General features: G+C 38.2%; 1 protein-coding gene across 1 annotated transcript in view; it reads right to left on the bottom strand.

The window, feature by feature from the left end:
* Positions 1-137: 137 nt before the first annotated feature.
* Positions 138-22,853, bottom strand: part of hydin (HYDIN axonemal central pair apparatus protein) — a 53,917-nt gene continuing 31,201 nt past the window's right edge. The window contains exons 20-57 of the mRNA XM_026287542.1: positions 22,700-22,843; positions 20,661-20,804; positions 19,826-20,139; positions 18,027-18,149; positions 16,847-17,018; positions 16,049-16,258; positions 15,813-15,953; positions 15,543-15,717; positions 13,646-13,779; positions 13,369-13,502; positions 13,158-13,294; positions 12,806-12,927; positions 12,166-12,357; positions 11,609-11,758; positions 10,590-10,829; positions 10,324-10,453; positions 10,090-10,167; positions 9,804-9,971; positions 9,350-9,714; positions 7,755-7,874; positions 7,483-7,640; positions 6,769-6,922; positions 6,259-6,672; positions 5,955-6,152; positions 5,750-5,829; positions 5,473-5,655; positions 5,261-5,380; positions 4,969-5,128; positions 4,415-4,587; positions 4,099-4,297; positions 3,829-3,931; positions 3,523-3,622; positions 3,231-3,399; positions 2,888-3,123; positions 1,431-1,533; positions 1,125-1,329; positions 376-605; positions 138-219 (exon numbers count right to left, since the gene is read on the bottom strand). Of these exons, the coding sequence (XP_026143327.1) occupies positions 187-219; positions 376-605; positions 1,125-1,329; positions 1,431-1,533; positions 2,888-3,123; positions 3,231-3,399; positions 3,523-3,622; positions 3,829-3,931; positions 4,099-4,297; positions 4,415-4,587; positions 4,969-5,128; positions 5,261-5,380; positions 5,473-5,655; positions 5,750-5,829; positions 5,955-6,152; positions 6,259-6,672; positions 6,769-6,922; positions 7,483-7,640; positions 7,755-7,874; positions 9,350-9,714; positions 9,804-9,971; positions 10,090-10,167; positions 10,324-10,453; positions 10,590-10,829; positions 11,609-11,758; positions 12,166-12,357; positions 12,806-12,927; positions 13,158-13,294; positions 13,369-13,502; positions 13,646-13,779; positions 15,543-15,717; positions 15,813-15,953; positions 16,049-16,258; positions 16,847-17,018; positions 18,027-18,149; positions 19,826-20,139; positions 20,661-20,804; positions 22,700-22,843 (6,411 nt within the window). The 3' untranslated portion in view covers positions 138-186. The remainder of the gene's footprint in view (positions 220-375; positions 606-1,124; positions 1,330-1,430; positions 1,534-2,887; positions 3,124-3,230; positions 3,400-3,522; positions 3,623-3,828; positions 3,932-4,098; positions 4,298-4,414; positions 4,588-4,968; positions 5,129-5,260; positions 5,381-5,472; positions 5,656-5,749; positions 5,830-5,954; positions 6,153-6,258; positions 6,673-6,768; positions 6,923-7,482; positions 7,641-7,754; positions 7,875-9,349; positions 9,715-9,803; positions 9,972-10,089; positions 10,168-10,323; positions 10,454-10,589; positions 10,830-11,608; positions 11,759-12,165; positions 12,358-12,805; positions 12,928-13,157; positions 13,295-13,368; positions 13,503-13,645; positions 13,780-15,542; positions 15,718-15,812; positions 15,954-16,048; positions 16,259-16,846; positions 17,019-18,026; positions 18,150-19,825; positions 20,140-20,660; positions 20,805-22,699; positions 22,844-22,853) is intronic.

Genomic DNA, 22,853 nt, shown 5'->3' with positions numbered 1-22,853 from the left:
ATGGGTAAAGCCTCGACAAAATATCAACAACCATCTAAACAGTTCAAACCTGTATTGAAAACAGTTACCTTGCAGTCCCTTTCAGAAGTGCCTCAAACACAGCATGATATGTGTGCATAGTCAAAGGAGAAAAGGTGATGGTGGCAAAAGCATGAGAGTGGCTGGGGATACACAACTTTGTAGGGGTCACCTCAAAACCTCTGCATTGTGCGTTGTAGTCTTAAAAAAAAAACAGAAACAGAAATGTTAGGCAAAGAGACAGTTAAGCAACAATTAATGGTTACAATATTTCAAAACATATACAATTGCTATACATTTTTTACAAATTCGGCAGAATAACATGAATAGTGGAAAAACCACCTCTCACATACACACCTTGGCAGTTTTGATCACCAGGCTGAGTTCACAGGACACTTTTCCTGGATTGGTCAGCCGGAACTGGGCTTTGGCTGAATGACCCACCAGTACATTGTTGAAGACAAACTTGTTCTCGTCCTGTACATAGATGCCCATACTGTCCCGGTATTGCTCACACTGTAGCATGCTACTGTTCTTACAGATTCGGTGCTCCTCAAAGATAGAAGCAATGTCTGTACTCGCTATTCCTGTGAACAATACAGTGATCAATTTTACACTATAATTCATACTAGTGTAATAAACGTTATTTTTAAGCAGCAAGCCATTAATTAAAGACTCCATGAGCCCAGAGGCAGAGCTAGACCATGGGGCCCACTGAGCCTAGAGGTGGAGCTGCACCATAGGACCTACTGAGCCCTGGGGTGCACCCACAACACCAAAGGGCCCACTAAACCCAAAGGCATGCACCAAAAGGTGGATAATGGTGGGTAGAGTTCAATGTAATAAAAATAACTGATGGTAAAAAATATTAAAAAGTTAGTTTAGCATTTCAAGACCCGAATACGAATCCTTACACATTGAGGACGTATTGTATAAATTAAGATTAAATAAATTACATAAAATTGGTACCACTCTTCAATAAAGAGGACAATTTATGCCATTAGGGAGACATCAAAATATTCAACTCTTATGAACCATCAAAGAATGAAAAAAAGAAAGAAAAATACTTCATAGAACATTATATAGAATCATTCATAGTCACAAACCTGGCATACAAACTTCTGCTATTAGCTTGTATGGAATCCCGTCAGGGTTGTCAGAGGGGTCTCTGTCAGTGAGGTCTATAGCTAGACATTCCTCCCAACTGCCTACATGCTCTGCCTTGCAATCCACAGTAACCACTTGTTGGGCTCCAGGTACCAGAACCCCAAAACACGGAGACAATGAAAAAATGCCACATGTCAAATGTATCTGTAAAAAAAAACATATCCAAATTATTAATAATATATTAAATTTTAGTTAGTTACTGTACATTCTATAAAGAACTGTAAATAAAGAAATACTTTTCCTACCTGTGTTGATATGCCAGTCTCATTCTGCACAGTGTGTCGTAATTCACTGGCACTGGGTGGTTTTGTAGCATAACTGTCTTTTGAAGGCTTCTTACTTCCCAAGCTTAAAAGAGAAATGAAAAAAAAAAAAAAAAAAATATATATATATATATATATATATATATATATATATATATATATATATATTTTATATATAGTAGTCAATATTTGAAGTGGATCAAAAACGTTAATCAAGTTGTCTTAAGACAAGAATGCATTTTAGTTTTAAGTAGAAAATTAAGTAGAAATTACTCTGAAAATATCATTTAAAGTCATTGTTGTGCAAAGCATCAAACAGAGATTACAAAAAGGTTCAGCAAGAAATATTTTGTTTGATAAAATGTATTATATATACTCTTTTGGACCATGTGAGTAAATTATGACAGAACTGTCATAATTTAGTTGGGTGAACTATAACTTCAATAATTTATTTTCTTAACTTTATTATTATTACTATGGAAATATTAGATTATTTCTTTAATGAAATGATACTCTAAATGATAAACTAAAACTGCCAGTAGGTAGTGGTAAATGTTTTAATGATTAAGTCATCGAGTCATTTATTCATTCGTTTGATTAGTTCAAATGGCTGATTCATTCAGGAGTGAAGTAAATGGTTCTTTATGAATGGATCAGTGAATCATTAGGCTTGTTCGACTTGAAGCGGATCATCACCATCAGATCGATCGGTGTGTGACATCAAAGAACCGCGAGAGTGCATACGGCTACTCGTGCTTTTGAATCGCCCTTGCGGTACTTTGATGTCATACACTGATCGGTCTACGCAGTGCCACTTCAAAGCCAATGCATATGCTAGTGGTTCAACATGTCAAATGGTTCACCCAAAATGTGGAAATGAAAAAATGCTGTGGTGGTGCTCGGAGATGAACAGTTCTGATTTGTCTTTATCTTCTGATTGGCAAAACTGAGCAAAACAGACAACATTGTGTCTAAAATAACACAATATTAACTTCTTAATGAACTGTTGTATAAGATGAGTATCACATTTTCACTCGTGTGATCGTGCACTTAGCCTACAGCTTGTGTGATATTTCTTAGTGATGTAAATATGAGAGAAAATTTCAAACGGGCATTTTGCCCCATATCTTGAATTTAAGGGATATTCTCTAGGCTCAATCACGCAGTAAGTTGTTGCCCTGCCTCATATTAGTCATCAATCGACTGTATGAAAGGGCAGATGATCCACATACAGTAGGTCTGGGGCGGGGCAAGTGCGTCAAATGCGTTAATAATTTTAACTATCTATTATCTAATTAACATGTTAAATTACCAGCCCTAATATATATATATGTTTTTTTAGGGCTTTGAGCATGCAGTGCTGAAACTCTACTGTAATCTTTTTTATAATTAATCAATTATTTTTTTTTACATTAATTATATTTTTACAATAGCCATACCCTCTCCTCTGTGCAGGAACTGGGGCGTTTTTACACATCCTAATGGTGAAACGCATCTCAAAGCTGCCTCTGTTCTCCACAATGAGAGTCTGTTTCTTGCGAGAGCCATACACCAGTGGGCCAAAGTTGATATCATTAGAGGGATTGACACTGTATTTGGTGAAAAGAGCCTGGACGGACACTTTGATTGGTATAGTGTTAATGGTCTCGCCACCATCTAAACTGGGCTCAATAACCTGGGGAAAATACAACACAACTTATTATTTTCGTCTCTGATGACAGCAGAACTACAATAAAAAATACTGCATGATAAAGAGTCTATTAAGTGGTAAGATTAAAAGACCTGACAGCGAAGGATTGGGCTATCTCTGATGGACATCTCCTGGTTGTGGTGATAAATAATCTGGACAGCACTGGGCTTATTGTTGGGGCGTAATGAGCCTTTCTGAGGAGTGATGGAGAACACTGAGTTCAGATCTGGCATTCCTGGCTCTGTGGCCACTAGAGTAAACCTGTAAGTGAAAAATTATTAACAAAAGGAAGGAGAAGAAATGTTCAAGACATCTTTGATGTTTAATAGAAAATATCTATTTATGATATCTATCGATAATTATCTATATACTGTAGTAACTTACTTAAAGGCTATGTCATATTTGCCTTTGTTTTCCAATTTAATAGACCGCTTGACCTCTTCTGATACTTTGATTGTTCCGAAGTCTACTGAACCATCAGAATCTACAACAAAAGCAAAAACAGCATCAAATGAATAAAGGGAATTTGTATTGGTCACTGCGTTTCACAGAACAAAGAAAGTCATACAGGTTTAGAACAAAATGACGGTGAGTAAATGAAAACTGAATTTTTATTTTAGGATGAACTATTTAACTGTCTATTTCTGGCTGGAAAATGATCTGATGGTGTGAAGAGGCAATGAGCTATACCTTCTGGAATGGTTATGTCCAATGCAATATCGTAGGCCTCTGCTATAATCTGAATGTTCTCTGAATGTTGAACAATGCCAAGAATGTTCTCCACATCTGACACCTGGTAAACATAAATGTCTAATCAGACACATGCAGACAAACTAATTCATGCCAGTACATGTACACAAATTATGATTACATTTACTATTTATCTGCATTAAACATCTTCACATTTGTAAACACTGATAATGATTCAATTACAAATACTTGTTTTTAATTCGGCAGTACCTCTAAACAAATGGCCCTCTTCAGTTTGACAGGGTTCTTGGCTATAAAATACATGTGCAGCCTGAAGTCAGAATGAGGCATTATGATGCCTTTGTTCTGAGACACGCTGAATTCATCCCCAAGAATCTCCAGACCCCTCAGCCTCCAAGCAGCTGGCATAAGGGTGTTATTGCGCAGACATAAACTCTGGGTTTCTTTTCTGCAGACAAAATATGAAATATTTAGGAAAAGGATTTTTTCACCCATTATACATCTGATTAATTATAACAATTAACAAAAAATCAGTATATGTTGAAGTGAGTGTAGTACAGTAGACCTGTATGGTGGAGTTTTTTCAAACTGGAGCAGCTTGCGGTCTAGCTCCAGTTCAGGCCTGACTCCTATACAGGACAGACGGAAAACAACAGGCTCTGGGTTCCCCTTGATGCAGCACACCAAACTGTCCTCTATACGTTTAGGGGTATTTGGGTATGCCCACACCATCAGTAGCTGCCAGGAGGAAAGCAAACATTAATGACAATGGAGTTTAAGTTTATGCATTTTTTGGTGTTAAACTGAGTTTAATGAGACTGAGTCTGAAGATGGTACAAAGGTGTCTGAAAAAGAAAGGTTTCAGTGTGTACAACAAAGAAGGAATATGTCCACAAACACACTGAAATTAAAGCTCCAAAAATGATTGCATCATTTCAACCAGACGGTCTTCATAAGGCACATCATAGTTAACCACAAAGGTGGGTAACAAATTGAAGAAATGGCTAGTTAGATTGTTTAGAGCAAATACAGCTTAGTTAATATTTTTAATCACAAAAAAATGGTTTCCAGCTCAAACAATCCCAAAATTACATTCTGCATATATATAAATGTGCTTACTTTTCGCTCATTGGGTTCCAGTGTCATATTTGGAGGGTCAAGAAGGAAAGTGGTGGCCTTGGTGTCATGTTGAAAGCAAAAAAGGATCTCTGCCTCCATTTTAGAAGTATTGTGAATTACAAACTTGTCCATGTTCTCGGGATATTTCGCTTCTTTATACCTGCATCAAGATAACATCATTAATATTACTAAGACCAAATCTATTATAGAATAACTTTAATAGAAAAATACTGGTGAGACACTAAATAATGACAAAAGAGCTCATTTAGCACAGAGAACAACAGGCCAGCACCTGTCCCTGGTCTTTCCACATAGCAGCGGTCCAAACTCATACAGCTCTGACTGGATAATGTAAGTCTTTTGAAGTCCACTCTCAGGCCGCAGACTCTTTTTGCAGCGTGCAAACACAATTCTAATACATAAACACACAGACACTATGTAGTACATGCCCAAGGACAATGATAACTACTGTATATTTCTCTACTGAAATCTTACTCAACTCACTTGGGGTCTCTGCTTATAGATGGGTAAGCACAAATTCCTCTACAGAATAGCTGATAACATCGCTTAGTCCCCATCACCTCAAAGCTGAAAGTCTGATCAAAATTTCCAAGAACAGAAGAGTAAAACCTGATCCTTAGAGTGATGGCTCCATTTGATGGTACAATCCAGCGGAAACTAGTGAGTCTGTTAAAGAACAGCAGATTTCAAGGTTTCAGTGAAATGGTTCTATTTCTTTGTGATTGTACATGAGGTTTATATGTGTGAGGGACCTCCTTACCCCTGGATGTACTCTGGGTTAGGTTCCTCAGAAGGTACACTCTGGCCAGGATTAGATGTGTTAGTAATCGTCATGCCCTCCTGCAGGAAGACAAGTAAACTGCTTTTTAATAAGATATTTCCATGTTAAAACTAAGATTACATTCTGTAAAAATCACTTAAATACCTTATATATGTACAAGAGAATTTCTTTAAGGCTTTGATACCTTAATGATTTCCGATCTCAGTTCTATTTTTTTCTTTTCTGGCAGATCCTCAAAAGACGTGGGCATCAAAAAAGTAAAAGAGCTGTTGGAGAGCTGTGTGTTGGGCACTGATCTTGTCTTAGGGTATGGGACTATGGAGAATATTATAGGTGGTGGAATGGGTGGACCTTTAGGTCCTAACCCTAACCCATCCAAAACCTGTGAGAAAAACATTTAAAAGATTTACTTGATATTCTATGGATACAAACTTTGAACAACAAAGAACTGTTCCATCATAAAGGCGAACCAAATTACTATACTGTACCTCCTCATGGGAGGGTAGTTTCATGCTACTGATGATCTTGAATCCATCCAGTTGTTCCTTCTCTTTTATAGACAGCCAGATGTAGGGGATAGGCTGTGGAACCACTATCTTTTCCAAAACCTCGGCACCATCAGCTGACACTTGGGTCTGACTGGGAGCTGGAGACTTCATATCTGCAGCCTCCACTTTCAGCTTTTCCTTCTCAGCTTTTTCCTTCTCTCGTTCCTTCTTGCTCTTCTTGGCAGAGGGAGGAGGACAGTTCGTTATGTCTGCAGTCTCTTGGGCTTCGGCAGCCATGGGCTGCAATAAGAGAGTCTGTGTTCGGTCCCAGAACTGAAGAACGTGTTGGAGTTCTGGCTGATTCTGTTCGTACAGATGGAATCGGGCCAGTAGTTGTCTGTCACTCTCACTGGACTGTTAAAGAACAACAACAAAATATAGTTTTCAAAACAGATTTCTGATGGAATGTTCTGGAGTCTTCTGATTGTAAGCATACACCCTCAAACCTACCATTTCTTGTTGTAGGTCCTCAGAAAGTGGCAGGGGGTCTTCATGTTTTGGTTTTGTATCCCAGTCCTCACTAGGTGTCATCTCCTCTTCTCTTAAACTCTCAAGCTCCTGTTGTCTTCTCTCTTCTTGTTCTTGCTCAAACTTGTCCTGTTCTCTAAAGTAATCCACAAATTCAATTTCACAAACTCATTCTTACCTACAGTTTCTTTTTTCTTTAAATAAAATTGAGTGAGTGAGTGAGTGAGAAGAACGTAATATATAAATATTTTCTGTCATTACTAAAACTTAAGAAAACCTGTATTCTCATTTAAATCTAATTTATAGGATACACTTCAAGAAATCTTTTTAATTTATTCTTATTTTGAAGATAAATAAAATAAACAAAATAAAATAAGAAGCAAAGATATATACTGTATAGTCTTAAGATATTAAGATGTGTTTTTAGAGAATACATCCTGAAATAAACATATTTGTCTTATCATGTTTGTAAGTTACTTTTTCTTGTTTTAAGCATAAATCAAACATAAATCTAAATTTAAACCTGGGGAAAATTATCTGAAAAGCAGCCTGAATAACTTTTTTTTTAATTGACTCAAGTTAATGTATCAGGGTGCATGTATCTTCTGGAATATGATATTATAATCAATAAAAATAAAAAGCAGTGTTTAGAATATAAGAAGAATCTTGAATTTGTATCAGAACAGTGTAGAGCACCTTAGCTTGAAGACACTGTAGCTGTTAAACAGGTTAATAACATAAATATGGCGACGGTTGTCGAAGGCTTTCAGGATGATCTGGAGCGTTTTACTTGGTGAGTGGCAGTACACTGTCTCCAATCCGTCAATCACAACACCACAGTGACAGTCGCTAAGCTGTGGCACGGGGGCAAGCAGGACAAAATTACTATATGTCTGCATATCCTGTGATTGACACAAATTATCAACCATATATCGTATATGTATAGGATATACAAAAAATGTACACACCTGCAGTCTCTCTGACAGGATCTCTACCAACACATCATCAGGCAGTAGGCAGCTAATCAGCTCCAGCTCTTCATTTTGACTGGCACTCACACTCAGACGTCTGTGTACCTGACCATCTGTCTGCAACACACACATACATTTGAAATATTTATTTATACCCATTCTTACATGACACTTACAAACAAGATACAGTACCATACAGTACAGATCCATATGTTACACCATATGTTTGGTTTTACGACAGTCTCTTATTGTATTTACTATATTAATGTACACACTTTTTTCCTTTTCAATTAGCATTTCTGTATTCCAGTAAAAATGACTGTGATATAGTGTGCGTTTATGTATTGATGTGTATATGTATATGTATGATTATGTATGTTTGTGTATGGTCCTCTATAAATCATCAAAATTCTAATTTGGCGCTCAAGAAAAAAATAAATAATTAAATATATATATATATATATATATATATATATATATTTTTTTTTTTAGAAGAAACTAGTGGTGGGCATAGATCAATTTTTTTAATCTAGATTAATCTCACTGTAATCTTGAAATTAATCTAGATTAATCTAGATTAAAATGACTCATTTGAATTCTGCCAAAGGCATTCAGAATATGTGTGCTACGCAAATAAAATAATGTCTAAAAGGAAGTCTTTTAGAACGGGTTTCTCAAGCCAGTTTAGACCAGCATTAGACCAGGGGCTCATCTCCTGTTTCCAAAATGCATCACAAAGTGCTTGAGAAAGCTGTAAACTAATTCCACATTGCACAAGGTGCAAACAACCTTACGCCTGTTACACACATACTCCGTCTGCAGTGCGTATGTGTTTCATATTTTTTTACACACCCATGTTAACGGATTCCAGCGTTCAGGTGGTTGCGGTCCGTCAGTGCGTTCCAGGAGCGTTGAGTCTGCAGCAGTGCAGCGATCGTTTACATACTGAGTAGCGGACTGCAAACGCGTCCAGTGTGAAAGCACAATGAGTATGAGTCATACGAAACGCACGCGGACTGCATACGCACTGCAGGTGGAGTATTGGTGAAACAGGCGTGCGTCTTGTCGAGGTTTCCATTGGGAAGCTTCTTAAAAAAAATAAAAAATTCCCTGAATCAAACCGGCGGCTTCAGCTGCATCCATGTTAGCACGTCACGTTTGATCTGGTAATTTCACAGTAGGTATACACAGGTTCAAAAACTGTTTCTCGCCCACTACAGTGCAATTCGGTTAGGCATACATCCGCGCTAAAATATCAAGGTGAAAGTCATTATAGCTCGCCTAATATAGACCCAGCTCTCAACCTAACTTTGAGAATAGATTAACGGCTATATTTTTTTTTATCGCCCGATAAGAGTCTCACGTTAATGCAGCACGCTAACGCCAATAACATCCCACCACTAGAAGAAACATTCGATTTTTACCTAAAACAAGTAAACTAATATCTTATATAATGCTGCCTCTCAAGTAATTATATAGTTTTAATTATGTTTTGATTAGTTTTACTAGACAACAAGAATTAAATACTATTCAGTCTAAATGTGTTCCTCTGATATGTAGGTGACAAAGTGAAAAGAAATATTGTGTGTTACCAGTGAAGCAGTGCGACCGGAGCTGTTATTCTTCTGTGATTGCCCTGTGATGTTTGTTTTATTTCGGGTTGAGGCAGATGACGGGGGGACTTTAGGATCACTGGGCAGGCTGCCTTCAGCTGTGTGTTTGGCAACTGCCTCAACACTAAGAACACCAGCACCCTGACCAACGTTGGGCATCATATCTGCTGCCGCCTCATCCACTTCCTTCTGAGCATGCACCACAGCGACCTTGGCACATTGTTCCTTTGCCCTCAGGGCTGCAGAGCTGTTCCCTGATGCCACGGCTTCCTGCACCACCTCATCTACACTGAGACATGCTGCTCCATAGTGCTTAGCCAGAGTAACAGCTGTCCTTGTTTTACCTGCACATAGATACTTACATCTGCATCAGAGCAAACTTTCCAACAGGACAAATAGCATACATGGGTAAATCTCTAAAATAAAATCTTACCTGACAAAGGGGCACCATAAACAATGATGGCAATGCCCCGGCGATTTAGGGCAGCCTTGCCTTCTGGTGAAAGATCAATGCCCATATGATGAGCAACAACTCTTGAAACAGGGTCATATTCCAGATCCCCCACTGCAGTGCCAGCACTGATGTTGTCTTTAGCCTGTCCTGTGAGGGGAAGAAATATGTTCTCTCTTTTATGTGTAATAATGTACTGAATCATAATACCAATCTCATTAAGAATGCAAATGCATTTAAATTACTGTTGCCCTAGGCTGAATCATACCTTTACCACTGAGTGTTTCACCCTCAGAGAGTGCAGCTGTCTCCCCCTTGTCTTCATCTTCGAGACCCTCCACGGAATCTTAAAAATAGGTTAGAACTATAAGATAAAAATTCACTAAAAATTCTGCCAAAAGGCAAAAACTGTGATCATGTGCCAAGGCAGATGTGTTTTAGTCTTATAAACAATTTTGCATCAATCCTAAATTATAACCATCTCTGTTGCTGTATACGGTACCCTGCTTGGGTTCCTGAGAGCTCTGCTCTTTGTAGAAGTCCAACAGTTCTGGGGGCAGAGTCTCGCCAGGAGCACGGGGGGGTAGAAGTAACATGTTTTGGGCATCGTATCCTTTTAACATTCGCAAGATCTAAGAAGCAGATCAAAAAGACACATTGGAAGAGGATGAAAATACGATGGGAATGACACATATTTGAAGGTCATTGTTGAAAAATAAGATTCACTGGAAGAACTGAAAATCTCTATTTTGAACCTATTAAGCTCACCTCTTCCTCTTCTAGGTACTGCTTGTCGAAGTCCAGAGAGTAAAACTCTATTGGGAAGGGGCAAGGGTTGTGGACAACCACCTCAGACACCTTCCCTTCTGAGTAGGGCAGGATGGACCCAAAATCTAGTTCTAAGGAGGAAAACTCCAGCTGAGGCTCTTCTCCCTGACCTTGGGCCAGCAGCAGGATCTTCTGAGTGCTCTGAGCCACTGTCATCACTAGCCTCTGAATGTATGCCCTCTGAAAAACACACATCAGAAGGAAAACAAACAGGCCTTTGAATACAGATACACAGCTGGCTGCAGATCGACTGCAGGCAAAACAATATAGGGGAATTATTTATAACTCAATCATGTTACTCTGACTCCCAATAGAACTACAGACTGTCCTCATCCTACTTACGGAATCAAATTCAGAACGGTGCTGATTTGTCTAAGTATTTTATTTATAGAAAATATAAAGTGTAGATTTAACTAGAACTTAGACATCAGAAAGTCCCATTCATAATTATTTCACTAGCATTCAACAGTTTGGGATTGGGAAGAAGTCTTTTATTCTCACCAAGTCTGAATTTATTTGATCAAAAATAATACTAATAAATACTAATGCATTTTAAAATAACTGTTAGCCATTTTAAAATATAGGTTATATTGAACATTTGTACTGTTTGTAAATTATTCCTGTAATGGCAAAGCTGAATTTTACTCCAGTCTTCAGTGTCTAATGATACTTTTGAAATCATTATTATATGCTGATTGGGTGCTCAAGAAACATTTCCAATTATTATCCATATTAAAAACAGTTGTGCTGTTTCAAATTTGGAGGAAATACTTTTTAAGGATTCTTTGATGAATAGAACATATTTTTATTTTATTTATTTGAGAAATTTTGGAACATATAAATGTTTTAATTTATCTGAATAAAAGTACTAATGTCTTTGAATTTTTTTTTTTTTAATTTGTAATGTACATGTAAGATTAGTAACTGTTTAACTGTAGCTAGTGTCTGTGTTTCTTTACCCCCTCTGCTGGGCTGAATTTGACCTGCACGTTTGTTCTGTCACCAGGATAAAGCGTGCCATCTGAGGGCAATAACTCAAAGACAACTGGAGGAGGCCGCTGTTTCAGCTGAGCCTGTCTTCTGAGGTACAGAGGGATGTGCTTGTCAATCTGATCACACAACCAAAGAGACAACATCTGGGATAAATTCCCATTCAATTCAATCACAACAAAACTAGACATGTTATCAGAGGAAAAAACACAACAGGAGCGCTGAAGTATCCTCATACCACAGTCTGATCTAAAAAAAACTGATTAGCAGCAACAAACACGCCACAAAGATGAATGAATCTCATCACTGTGACCAACACCCATTTATATTAAGCAGATACATATATAATTAATTTCTAAACTAACTCAGCTTATTAATGATGCAAATAAGTCTCAGAGTCAACATGAACTAACAAACTAACTTTCTTAATACATGATCATAATCTTACAGCGAATGATTCATCACTTATTCCGAAAACAAAAATGACTCTGGCTCTTTGTTTGTATGTTCTGTACAAGGCTTGTACCTTCTTTGGTCGTTCTTCCTGTCTGATGCTCCACTCACAGGGCACTGGCCCGTCATTGTGCAGCTGGACTGTGATCACCTGACACAGGCCGCACTGGATGGTGTCGAACTGCAGTGTGTCTGTTGACACCGTGAGAGATGGCATGGTGACCTCCGCACATAAACGCACCTGCACTTGAGGCCCCTTAGTCACCTGTCAATCACACAGAAGTGAATGACTCAGTAACTTTACTAAATCAAGTAGCAATAAGCTATAATGTAGAGCACAAATAGCAGTGAGTGGCTTCAAGAAGATACTGTTTATACTGTACAAACAATGCAAACTAGGTATTATTAACTGTAATAATTCATTGACAAAATGCTGCAATATTGAATTTTTCTGATTTCATTTTTTTTTCATTAATTATATAATTAACATTATGAGTTAAATTTTAAGATGTCAGAATTTTGCTTACATTTGTTAAAGTACCTAGAAGTTTTGCAGAATCTTATCAAGTACAAGTCTGTGTGAGGTTTGTGAATGTGTGAATGTTTATGATGATGGATGTTTGCAGTCTCAAAAGGCCCAAAAAGTCAATATTTCATCTTCATCCCGCATTTCTTTGCTTGTCTCAGATATTTAATGTCGTTTTCATCCAAACCTGTATGGGCATAACTGCATCGATCTTTCCCAGATTGGCCCCACGGGCATCAAACTTCAACTCAAACGTCTCCGTCTCACAGAAGGGCAAATTCTGCACCCTGTCCAATTCTGTACTAAACCCTGAGCAGAATACAAATGAATACCAATGCAGTGAATAAAGTTATGCAGAATTAAATTTCAAATGATTCATTCTGGAATAACAACAGTAAGAGAAGAAGCTCAACTTGACATCGAACCACAAGCTTCGTAAACAATCTAAACACATCCCAGAGATTGACACTTATTTAAACAAGATCTGTTGCTGAAATCGATGTTTTAATTCTACTGACCATTCTGTGGAAAAGACCAACCTGTGCCTGCCAATGAGCTCCTGTCAGCTCTGAAAGATGCAGCAACTGGACAAGTGTTGGTTATTTTGACGATGTGGGTCACGATGCTGCCAAAGTTGACATAGCCAAAGTCCAGCGTGTACTCGGGCAAGCTTAACCTAAAGAGAAGATCCATCAGACACGCGCTTTGTTCGCTTGCAAAACTGAGAGGTTTCTACATGAATGGACTTACTTGCACAGCTTCTTGAGCCAGTTGTTCGTGGACCCAGATCCTCTTTGATCTGTGAGTTGGTGTTGTTTCTGTACAGCCATGGCATTTTCCTTTACAAGGAGTCGTTCTAACTCCATCTGAAGCAGGGCATCATACTATGGCATACATATATATTATAGTACACACAAAAATGTATATTCAAAGCTGCAGTAATGGTTATTCTCAATGTAATGGGATGTATTAAATCAAGCTACAAAGACGAAGACATAACATGCAATTATCACAAACACAGACTCACAGTAGGAATGTAGTCTTCTTCAGGTGGCATCTCCTCCTTTACTGTGAACAGCCTGCTCAACACCCCCTCCCTTGAGTTTTCACTTTCCACTGAGTCTTTTGCCTCTTTTAGCAAAGCACCATATATCTCCTCATCTAGCCAGGAAACAGAAACATTGAATAGCTTCTTCTCACATGCCTTATTCAGAAAAGACTTAGTTTGAGATATGAGTACTACAACAGTCATGTATTTTAGTTCAAATCATAATTTTCTATTTAATCTGAGTCTACTCACTGCTTGCTATTACTGATTCAACTATCTCTTTTTATGAAAGTGAAAGTGACAGTGAAAGGCCTTGTAGTCAAGTATTGACCTTATAATGTAAAAATATCTCTTGAGCAACAAAGCCTGCAATTTCTTCGCTCTTTACTACAAACTGCCTGTGTTAGAAGGGAAAGAATCCGATCAATAGGTAATCAGAAAGCAACACAGTATCCCTCCCCTAAGTAATAGTTGCACCATTTGCCACAAGACCTCGGTTCCCACTGAGAGCCAAACTACTTGTTTCTGAGATAAACATCACTCCTTCAGGCTGGCTGCAGATCAGAGAGGAAAATGGATTTGAACAGTTCTAGCGCAGAGTGTGAGCTAGTTCAAGGTCAAGACCATTATGTCTGTCTGCATTCTGGCACAGTGCAACTGTGTTTGATTAAAGGTTAGGTGAGCCAGGAACGAAGGACTGGACTCCTTTCAAGTGTATTTGATGAGAGTGAAAGTTGGATCATATTCAACGATTTAAAACATCCTGTCTGGAATTCTCAATGTGTTCAACAATGTTGTGAAGAGCCGTTGGCCTCAAAATGGCTAATTCATTTATACGGTTTGATTAATTAGATCATATGAAGATGTATGATGTCTGACTTGGCCAATCACTTAACGGCTATCATTTTTTGTAAGATTAAACTCTTACACAAATTCCTTTTGATCTTGAAGTTGGGATCAACCAAGTGAAAATGAACCAAAAAGCACAGAAGAGTCTTGAGATGTGTTCAGGTAAAAAAAGCCATCAGAATGTTTTAGAAATAGCCGATATTCTATTCCATTGCTAATGTAAACGCTTGCTTATAAACCTAGTTTCTTCTGATTGGTTCACTGCTGTGAAAATGGAAAATGAGTAGCTGTGCTGCGTGTCAAAAGTTGAACTTCTTAAAAACACATCTCAATACTTGATGCAGATGCAAAAAGACTGTGAGACAAGGTGCAAAGACGTCTGTCTTGCAAATGTTTACACCCGAAAATAATTAAAAAGCAGTGCAAGTGCAAGCAAAAACACATTTTGTGTGAACATTCCCCAAGAGCACACCTGTCCTCAACAAGCTATGCAATTTGAGGTATAATTAATGTTTACAGCACAAAGTTTAATACTTGATTCAGATCTCTACATACACTACCAAAAGTCTGGAATTGATACATAGTTTTCAGTAAGACAGTAATATTGCGAAATATTACTATTAAAAAATAATAAATTACTGTTGTCTATTTTAACATTTTTTAAATGTCATTTTTCCTTTGATGGCAAAGATGAATTTTCAGCAGCCATTACCTTCTGCTCAATAATCACTTCTCATTATTAAAACTTCAGGAGTTCACACTTACATATAATAAACAGAGTAAAGGTTATGTGTATATGGCGTACTGTCTGAGGGGAGGGCTCCGAGATCTGAATTTTGGCCCGAACCCAGAAATAACCATACCCCCCCAAACCCCCCACCCACCTCCACCCCGCTGTGTATATATACACCTCTTATCTTTGTTAATTAGGTTCACTATCTGAATGTGCTCCTCCCGAACTGTGTTAATAAAACATCATATGTTATAAATGTTTGTGCTGCCTGTGAAAACTGTGGACAGAACTTACTCAGGTCTCTAGGCAGGTCCAGACATAGTCGAGGGAAAATACCCTCTCCTCTTACAGTAATGTTCTCGGCCTCATAGAAGGCCACTTGCAACTGAAAGGTCTTGTGAAAGACTTCTGGGATCCCTGGGAGGTAATAAACACTGAGACTCATTTCTGCATACGGCTCTAGGTGACCCTTCAAAAGAAACACAACCATGACACTTGATGCCACAAATTTGATACGTAATGATTTAAAGTCATCAGTTTATTAAAACATGAAGAACATATCACCTTGCTGGGGACGATGAGAGGCTGACCAGGCAAGGGTTGCTCTGCAAAGAGTCCTTGCTCGCCAGTTAGAGTATAGAAATCAAAGCCAACTTTCCCTGTGTTTTTCAAAGTGATCTGTGCTTCAGCCACATGGTCAAACAACTGTGATTATAGGAAACAAAACAGAATGAAATTTAGCATTTATATATCACCGCTGAAAAGATCCTATTGCTATTATTGTGAAAGTGTGTAGTTACCTGTAAACCAAAGTCAATATCGTTTGTGTCCAGCATATATGAAACAAAGGAAGCCTGACCCTTGAGTGTGATCTCATAGGTGGGCCCTCCTTCCACCTCACACAATGCCAACACATGCGTGCTGATGTCAGCGTGGCCGAGAAACGAGAATGTCACCAGCTTGGTGTCACCAGGCTGTAGTTCCCCATACAGTGATGAGATATCAAACACCTACGAAATAGATGAGTATAATCATATTGCATGAAAAAGAGGCAATTCAAACTGTACAATACATCATACGTTTAGAGAATATTGCTCCATGCCAAAGCTGAAAAATTCTCCCTCCTCAGGCATCATCTGGATGTAAGAAGGAAACAAGGCATATCTGAATCTAATCACTGTGCCACATCCTGTCAACCGAGTTAACTTCTTTTGACCAACTTCTGAAGGCAGCGTAGGTGTATCCTGTAATATCCCACTATATCCTCTGCATTTGATTCTGAGACAGTTGAGTTAAAAAATAAAAATGGTGTCTGAAATTTGCAGTTAGTGGTTTGTATGTTTTTGACTGCCTTTTCCACTTTTCATGTAATTTCTAGCTAGAAATTAGTATTGTAGTAAATAAATAATTGCTTAGTTATCACTAAAGTGTCTCTATTTTGTTGTAGATCATTAAACTATTAAGCTGTCTCAGAAAATCTGTCCTGAACAAAGTTTTTGGAGCTGCCTTTGTGCACAAACAGTGCCTGCAAAGTCATGCCTAAGCTTTCAGAAACAGCCTTTGTAAACATAAAGACACAGATACAAGGTTATACTAACCTCTTTCACACCCACACTCGGATGCCCATTGGCTGTGAGACTGAAAGGTCTGCTTCCCAGCTCTGTGCTCAGTGGCCTTGGTGTCGAGCAGTTCCTATTCTGCTCCTGTCCGTTGGAGCTTCCGTGATGCAATTCATCCTCTTCCAAATGAGGTATGATTACATCAGCCTCCCTGCAAAAACATAAACAATGAAACATTATTAGGGGTTTTCAGCAATCATCAGATCTCCATCTATCTTACTTCACGTTTTCGTTCTGCCTAAAGGGTCAGACGGAAACCAAATTGGGTCTGTCAAGATGGCCATTAATTACGGAAAGCATTAAATAATTGAATGGATGTAATTTATCAGAAGAAATGTTCACATGGGAAGTCTCAGGCTTTAAAGAAATGGAAAAGAACATAATAAGAACCACACTCACTCAGAATAAGCTTTGATGGAATCAGTGTCATAATATTTCACTTTCAGCAAAAAAAAAAAAAAAAAAAGCAAATCTAATATCTTGTTAAAACTATTCAGACGGAAAGTAGCATTAAAGGTGAGCAGGTTTTAACAATGGATGTTATTATGAATGGAGTCAGCAGGGGGCAGTGTTAAATCAAAAAATCTATCTTTCCTTTTTTTTCCTCCATTAGCCAGGATGTGATTACTTAGTACAGATAATGAATGAGCTCCACAGGACCCCTGGAAATTGAAAACACCAGCCATATCTGAAAATTGCTTTTGTGCTTGAATGCTGTTTGTTTCAATGAACAAGCAGCTCCAACCAACATCTCTGTGAACCATGCTGAGAGCACGGAACAAATGACTAGGGAAGATGCTAGGGAAGTCTGGTGCAGGTGTTCTCAAAGTCTCTCAAGAGACATGTTCTGCCAGACACACTCGCTACGCTCAACAAACGCACAGATGACACCTCACATTTGCCTGCCCTCCTCGATATGAGTGCGTACATGATGGGTGCTCTTGAGTAATCTAATGATTCTGTAGGAGGCTACGCTCCGTACTCTCATTATCAACTTGGAGAACCAGTGAGGAGGTGAGGTAATACTCAAAGGTCTACTAACGTGATGAGATTCGAATAAACATCCCACTTTTTATGTATCCTCATAATTCCTGCTTATTATCAGAGAAGCTTCAGGGAGTTGTCAGCCTCTAGTCTCACACAGATGCTGTTCTCAGACCTGTTTGTGTCCGTCTTGCCGTCAGCTTCTTTCTGCTCTAACAGCTCCCACTGCGCCTCCCCGCTCTCCTTTCTTTCCCCCCCAGCGTCTCCGTCAGTCCCTTGACTCGTCTCATCAAAAAACCTACCAGAAAAGAAGGAAAAAGTAATCAGTCTCATATCAGCTACAGACACTACAAAAAAAAAAAAAAAAAAAGACTGTCCATCAGCAAGAAATCCGCTGTGTGTCGGGAGCCCAAATGGATCAACAAAGTGGTGCAATAATACCAGCTTCGCTCTTGGTTTTAATTACTGATAGGCTTTTAATTAGCAGGCTGGACAATGGATGCTGAAACCCCTGTGATATTGATAGGAAAGGTCATAGTCTTATTGGATCATGCAGGAGGTAAGAAAGCAAATAGCAGTGCAGAAAGTGATTAATCTTCACTGGCTTGCACTGTAGCCCCACAGAGGCTTATCGATTAATCCGACGCAGGACATGGCAGCCACTAAACAACAATTTAAAACTATAAAAACTCAACCTAAAGTTATAGACAGCTGAGATTTAAAATAAAGCTTTGTGCAAGCAATTTTTATTTTTTAAACAGGAAACCATAAGCATGCGTGTAAAGCTGAGAGGGTGTTGCATATATTTGCCTTTGAGATAAGACAAAAAATGCACATGACTGCAATAATTAAATGGATTTAATGAAAACATCCTGTGAAATATAATACAAAATACAACGGGAAAAGTTAAAACCACAAGATTTAAACCATTTACTAACAATGTCTTGATCAGAATCAGCGATGTCAAGGATTGCCCTGCTTAAACAATGTGAGCTGAATCTGAACAGTGAATGAACAATGTTTTAATTAATTCTAACATCCTATATTTAAGATTAGTCAGATATTTACACAACACAAACATAATTGTTCATATCTGAGTCCTGTTTCATGAACTGCAATAGTGTGAACACTTGGTCCACTTAAAGGGGTCTGTGTTCGGTTCTTTTAAAGAGGACTCAGGTGTGAAAACACCCTATAATTGCTCCATAACATGGCACTGAATGCTCTATTTGATAACACGAGATCAAATGTTTGACTGTTATTGTAAGGTGCTGTAAATGCTGATGATCCATTATTTAATCACATGCTTCTCCACTACTCACTTCCATCAGCAAAGTGTGAGCTGTCATACATCATCACCCGTTTATTCAGTTATAGTAAGTTCCTGCATTTCCTCACAGGGCTTGGAAGGCTTGACTGGACGTCTGTCCGTGTTTAACAGCTGAGTGCTGAATTAAAGCATTGACTGCTTAATCTTTTGGGGCTCTTCTGGGAGTCGTTTAATTCCCCCCAGTTTATTTATTTATTTTTGTTGTTGTTGTTTGTCAACAGAAAATCAATACTCCTTGAACACTTTTTTCAAGAAGTCACTTATGCAGCTTTTGAATTGCTAAATATCAGCGCAAGTCTTTACGTTCTGTCCCTTTAACTGTGACAGGCCACATTAAAAATGCACTGGCTTGGAATTAAACCAAGGCACAGTCAAGTTTACTCGGCAGAGAGGTGTCCCTGTGCTTCTAACCATTAAAGGACTAAAAACTAGATCACTTTGTATTCAGACAAAGTTTTGAAAGATGATTTTGTCCATACAATGAAAGTCACTAGGGTCTGATTTAATGGACAAAATGTTCTTCAAAATATCTTGTTTTGTGTCCCTCAGAAGAAAATTAGTCAGGAAGGTGTATATATTGTGAAACATTTTCATTTCTGGGTGAAATATCCCTTTAAGGTTTTTATTATAACTTCAAATCCTACCCTATATGGCAATGCTGTTGATCTACGAGGAAGGCCCATCGGTAGGAAATACAGAGTGGGCTGCAGTTGGTCATGGTGAGCTTGCGGCGGGATTTTGTGTTGTTGAGAATGCAGCCAAAGTCCAATGTGGTACTTGAGAACTTGAGATTAGGGAAGTGGACCTCGCCCCTCAGCACTACCCTGTCCTGCTGAGGGTGGCTGTGGTAGCAGAACTCCAGCACATCCTCAACCATACGGGTGACACGGTCCTGTCGATACATGGGGTTGAAACGCACCCATAGGTCTTTCTGAGCTCCGACAGCCAGCACCAGGCTCTAGAGAAAAAGAAGAACTACACTCAGCCTGAAAGGCCAAAAATGCACGCCAAGGTAATGGAAAACATTTAAATCTTACTTGTACACATGCATGCAAAGATGAGCAAAAATAGGATAAAATAAACATTTATTTACCGTATTTTCCAGACTATAAGTCACACTTTTTTCATCGTTTGGCTGGTCCTGCGACTTATAGTCAGGTGCGACTTATTTATCAAAATTAATTTGACGTGAACCGAGAGAAATGAATCAAGAGAAAACATTACCGTCTACAGCTGCGAGAGGGCGTTCTAAATAAATGCGACTTATAGTCCAGTGCGACTTATATATATATTTTTCCTCATCATGACGTATTTTTGGACTGATGCGACTTATACTCAGGTGCGACTTATAGTCCGAAAAATACGGTATATAAGATTATTTATTTAGCTTTTTGCTTTTTAGAAGAAAAAATGAATGGCCCCCATTAATTACACTGCCATTACTGGTCTATAAACGGTAACTTAACTCCACCTGTTTACCTTTGAGGTTGTATACAGTTCATCCCCTTCATAATCACACAATCCAAAAGGCTCATGCAGGGTCAGTTCCATGGAGAGGTTTAGGGAGGACAAGCTCTTCAGAACCAGCCTCTGATACAATGGAACCAGAGACACGTCTGGAGCCTGTGAGTTAGACACATATATTGGAAAAACACAATATATATAACACAATATACTACAGGATTAGTGTGTGGGAATGTACATATTTACTGTGACCATAAGTACTGTATAATCTTGCATAGGAACTGAACATTTGTCTCAGTACAAGACTGAGAATTTCTGAAACTACAGAGGCAGGCTTGGAGGAAGTAATATTGAGAGTAGCTATTATTAATTCTATTAGACACAACATCATTTTCAAGTTATTTGTGCAATATTACTGTCAATACTTAAAAGGCAAATTTCACTCTCCCCTACTCTCTTGGTTTCCCTCTTCCTCCACTTTCCTCTCATCTCTGTCTCTCCATTCCCTACTCGCTCTCTTTAATTGCTTTATTCCTCCAAGCTCTACTAAGGGAGCATTCAGTAAATCTAGCAGCATGGGCTGTCAAAACAGGGACGAATGGGACAGAATCAGATAAAAAGAATGCCGCTGAAATAAATTAGCATTTTTAGTTCTAAGATGCAGACTTGCAAGGCGCCCGGAAGCAGCTGTCAGAAGATATAAGAAGTGTATGAAAATATGTATGGCTGCAGCAAAAAAATGGAGAGAACAGGAATCTGACAAGGGGAATGGTGTTGTGTGTGTGTGAGTTGAAAGAGAAATAATAAAAGTGAAATAGGGCAGACAGAAAATCATTTTCATTATAATGATGGTTCCCCCTGAGCTCACTATGCTTATTCTACGGCTTTTTTAAAAAACAGAAGAGGACCTGAGATGCCAATGCTGAGCTGTGGGCTGGGGTTAAAATTAATTTGCCACCTCAGCTCACTTACAATCATTTTGCCAATGAGAAGTAAATTTGGACGGCTCATTTGAATGAATTCACATAACAACTGCATGGACTTTACTGTCAATATTAGAGGCAGCCAACTATTTTCAATTCCAATAGACCATGACATCAGCCTATGCTTCAATCTAGTCTTTATGCAGTTAATAAACAAATAAATCGAAATTGACTGACTTGATGAACAGATGATAAATATTTCTTCTACACCATTCATAATTTAGGCTTAATTCTTGTACAGGGGAGCAGTTAATTGCCTCTGCCTTACCACACACTGCAAACTATCTTTTCCAGCACAAAGAAAAGCATCTTGTACTTCTTAAAAAGTGAAAGGACATTTGATACATGGGTACACGTACAGCCACTAAGCTGCGGCACAGATAATGGACCTGATATTTATCATACACAAGCAATACAATAGTGACAAAATGATAGTAAAGTAAAGGCACACTTCACCCAAACCTGAAAAATCTATAATCATTTATTCACTCTCATGTCATTCCAAACGTGTATTACTTACTTTCTTTCTTCTGCAGAAAACAAAAGATGATATTTGAAAGAATGTTTGAAATGGTTTTGGTGATCACTGACTTCCATTGTATGGGGAAAAAACTAATTTATCAAATTTCCAAAGAAGAAAGAAAGTCATACAGGTTTATGGGACAAGAGGGTGAATACATTTTGTGGTGAACTACCTCTTTAATATATAAAATAAATAGAAAATGAAATAAAAATACACAAATTAATTTAGTACAAAGGTTAAAACCTTTACAACTCATCTGCGTTAAACATGAAAATGCAACTAAATAAAACTAGACTGCAGAGAAATTTAAGAATTTTAAGCATCTATGACACCAGTTAGGATATTAATTTTGGCAACCCTGAAAAATTGAATAAACTAGAAAATAAAATAGAAAATAGAAAATAAACTAAAAATTCTGAGGGATTGGGGGTCTAAAAACTAAAAATATTATGAAAAAAAAAGATCTACAGTTAAAATATAAATACATAGATTTACAGTAAATTCTGAACTATAATGACACTTGATGGTAGAGAGAGCTTTTTGCAAACCTTTTCCACATAGAAATTGATTTGTTGAGAGGAGATGTCTACTGCTGGCGAGACAAACTGGCATGTGACGTCTGCAGATATGATGCACTCTCTCACATACTGACGCCCGACAACAGCATAGCATACCAGTTTCTCTGTAACCACCTGTAATTCA

The sequence above is a fragment of the Carassius auratus genome, chromosome 18 (assembly GCF_003368295.1).
Source record: "Carassius auratus strain Wakin chromosome 18, ASM336829v1, whole genome shotgun sequence".
Classification (NCBI taxonomy): domain Eukaryota; kingdom Metazoa; phylum Chordata; class Actinopteri; order Cypriniformes; family Cyprinidae; genus Carassius; species Carassius auratus.
The sequence above is the reverse complement of the archived record's forward strand: the minus strand, read 5'-3'. Positions and strand labels throughout refer to the sequence as shown.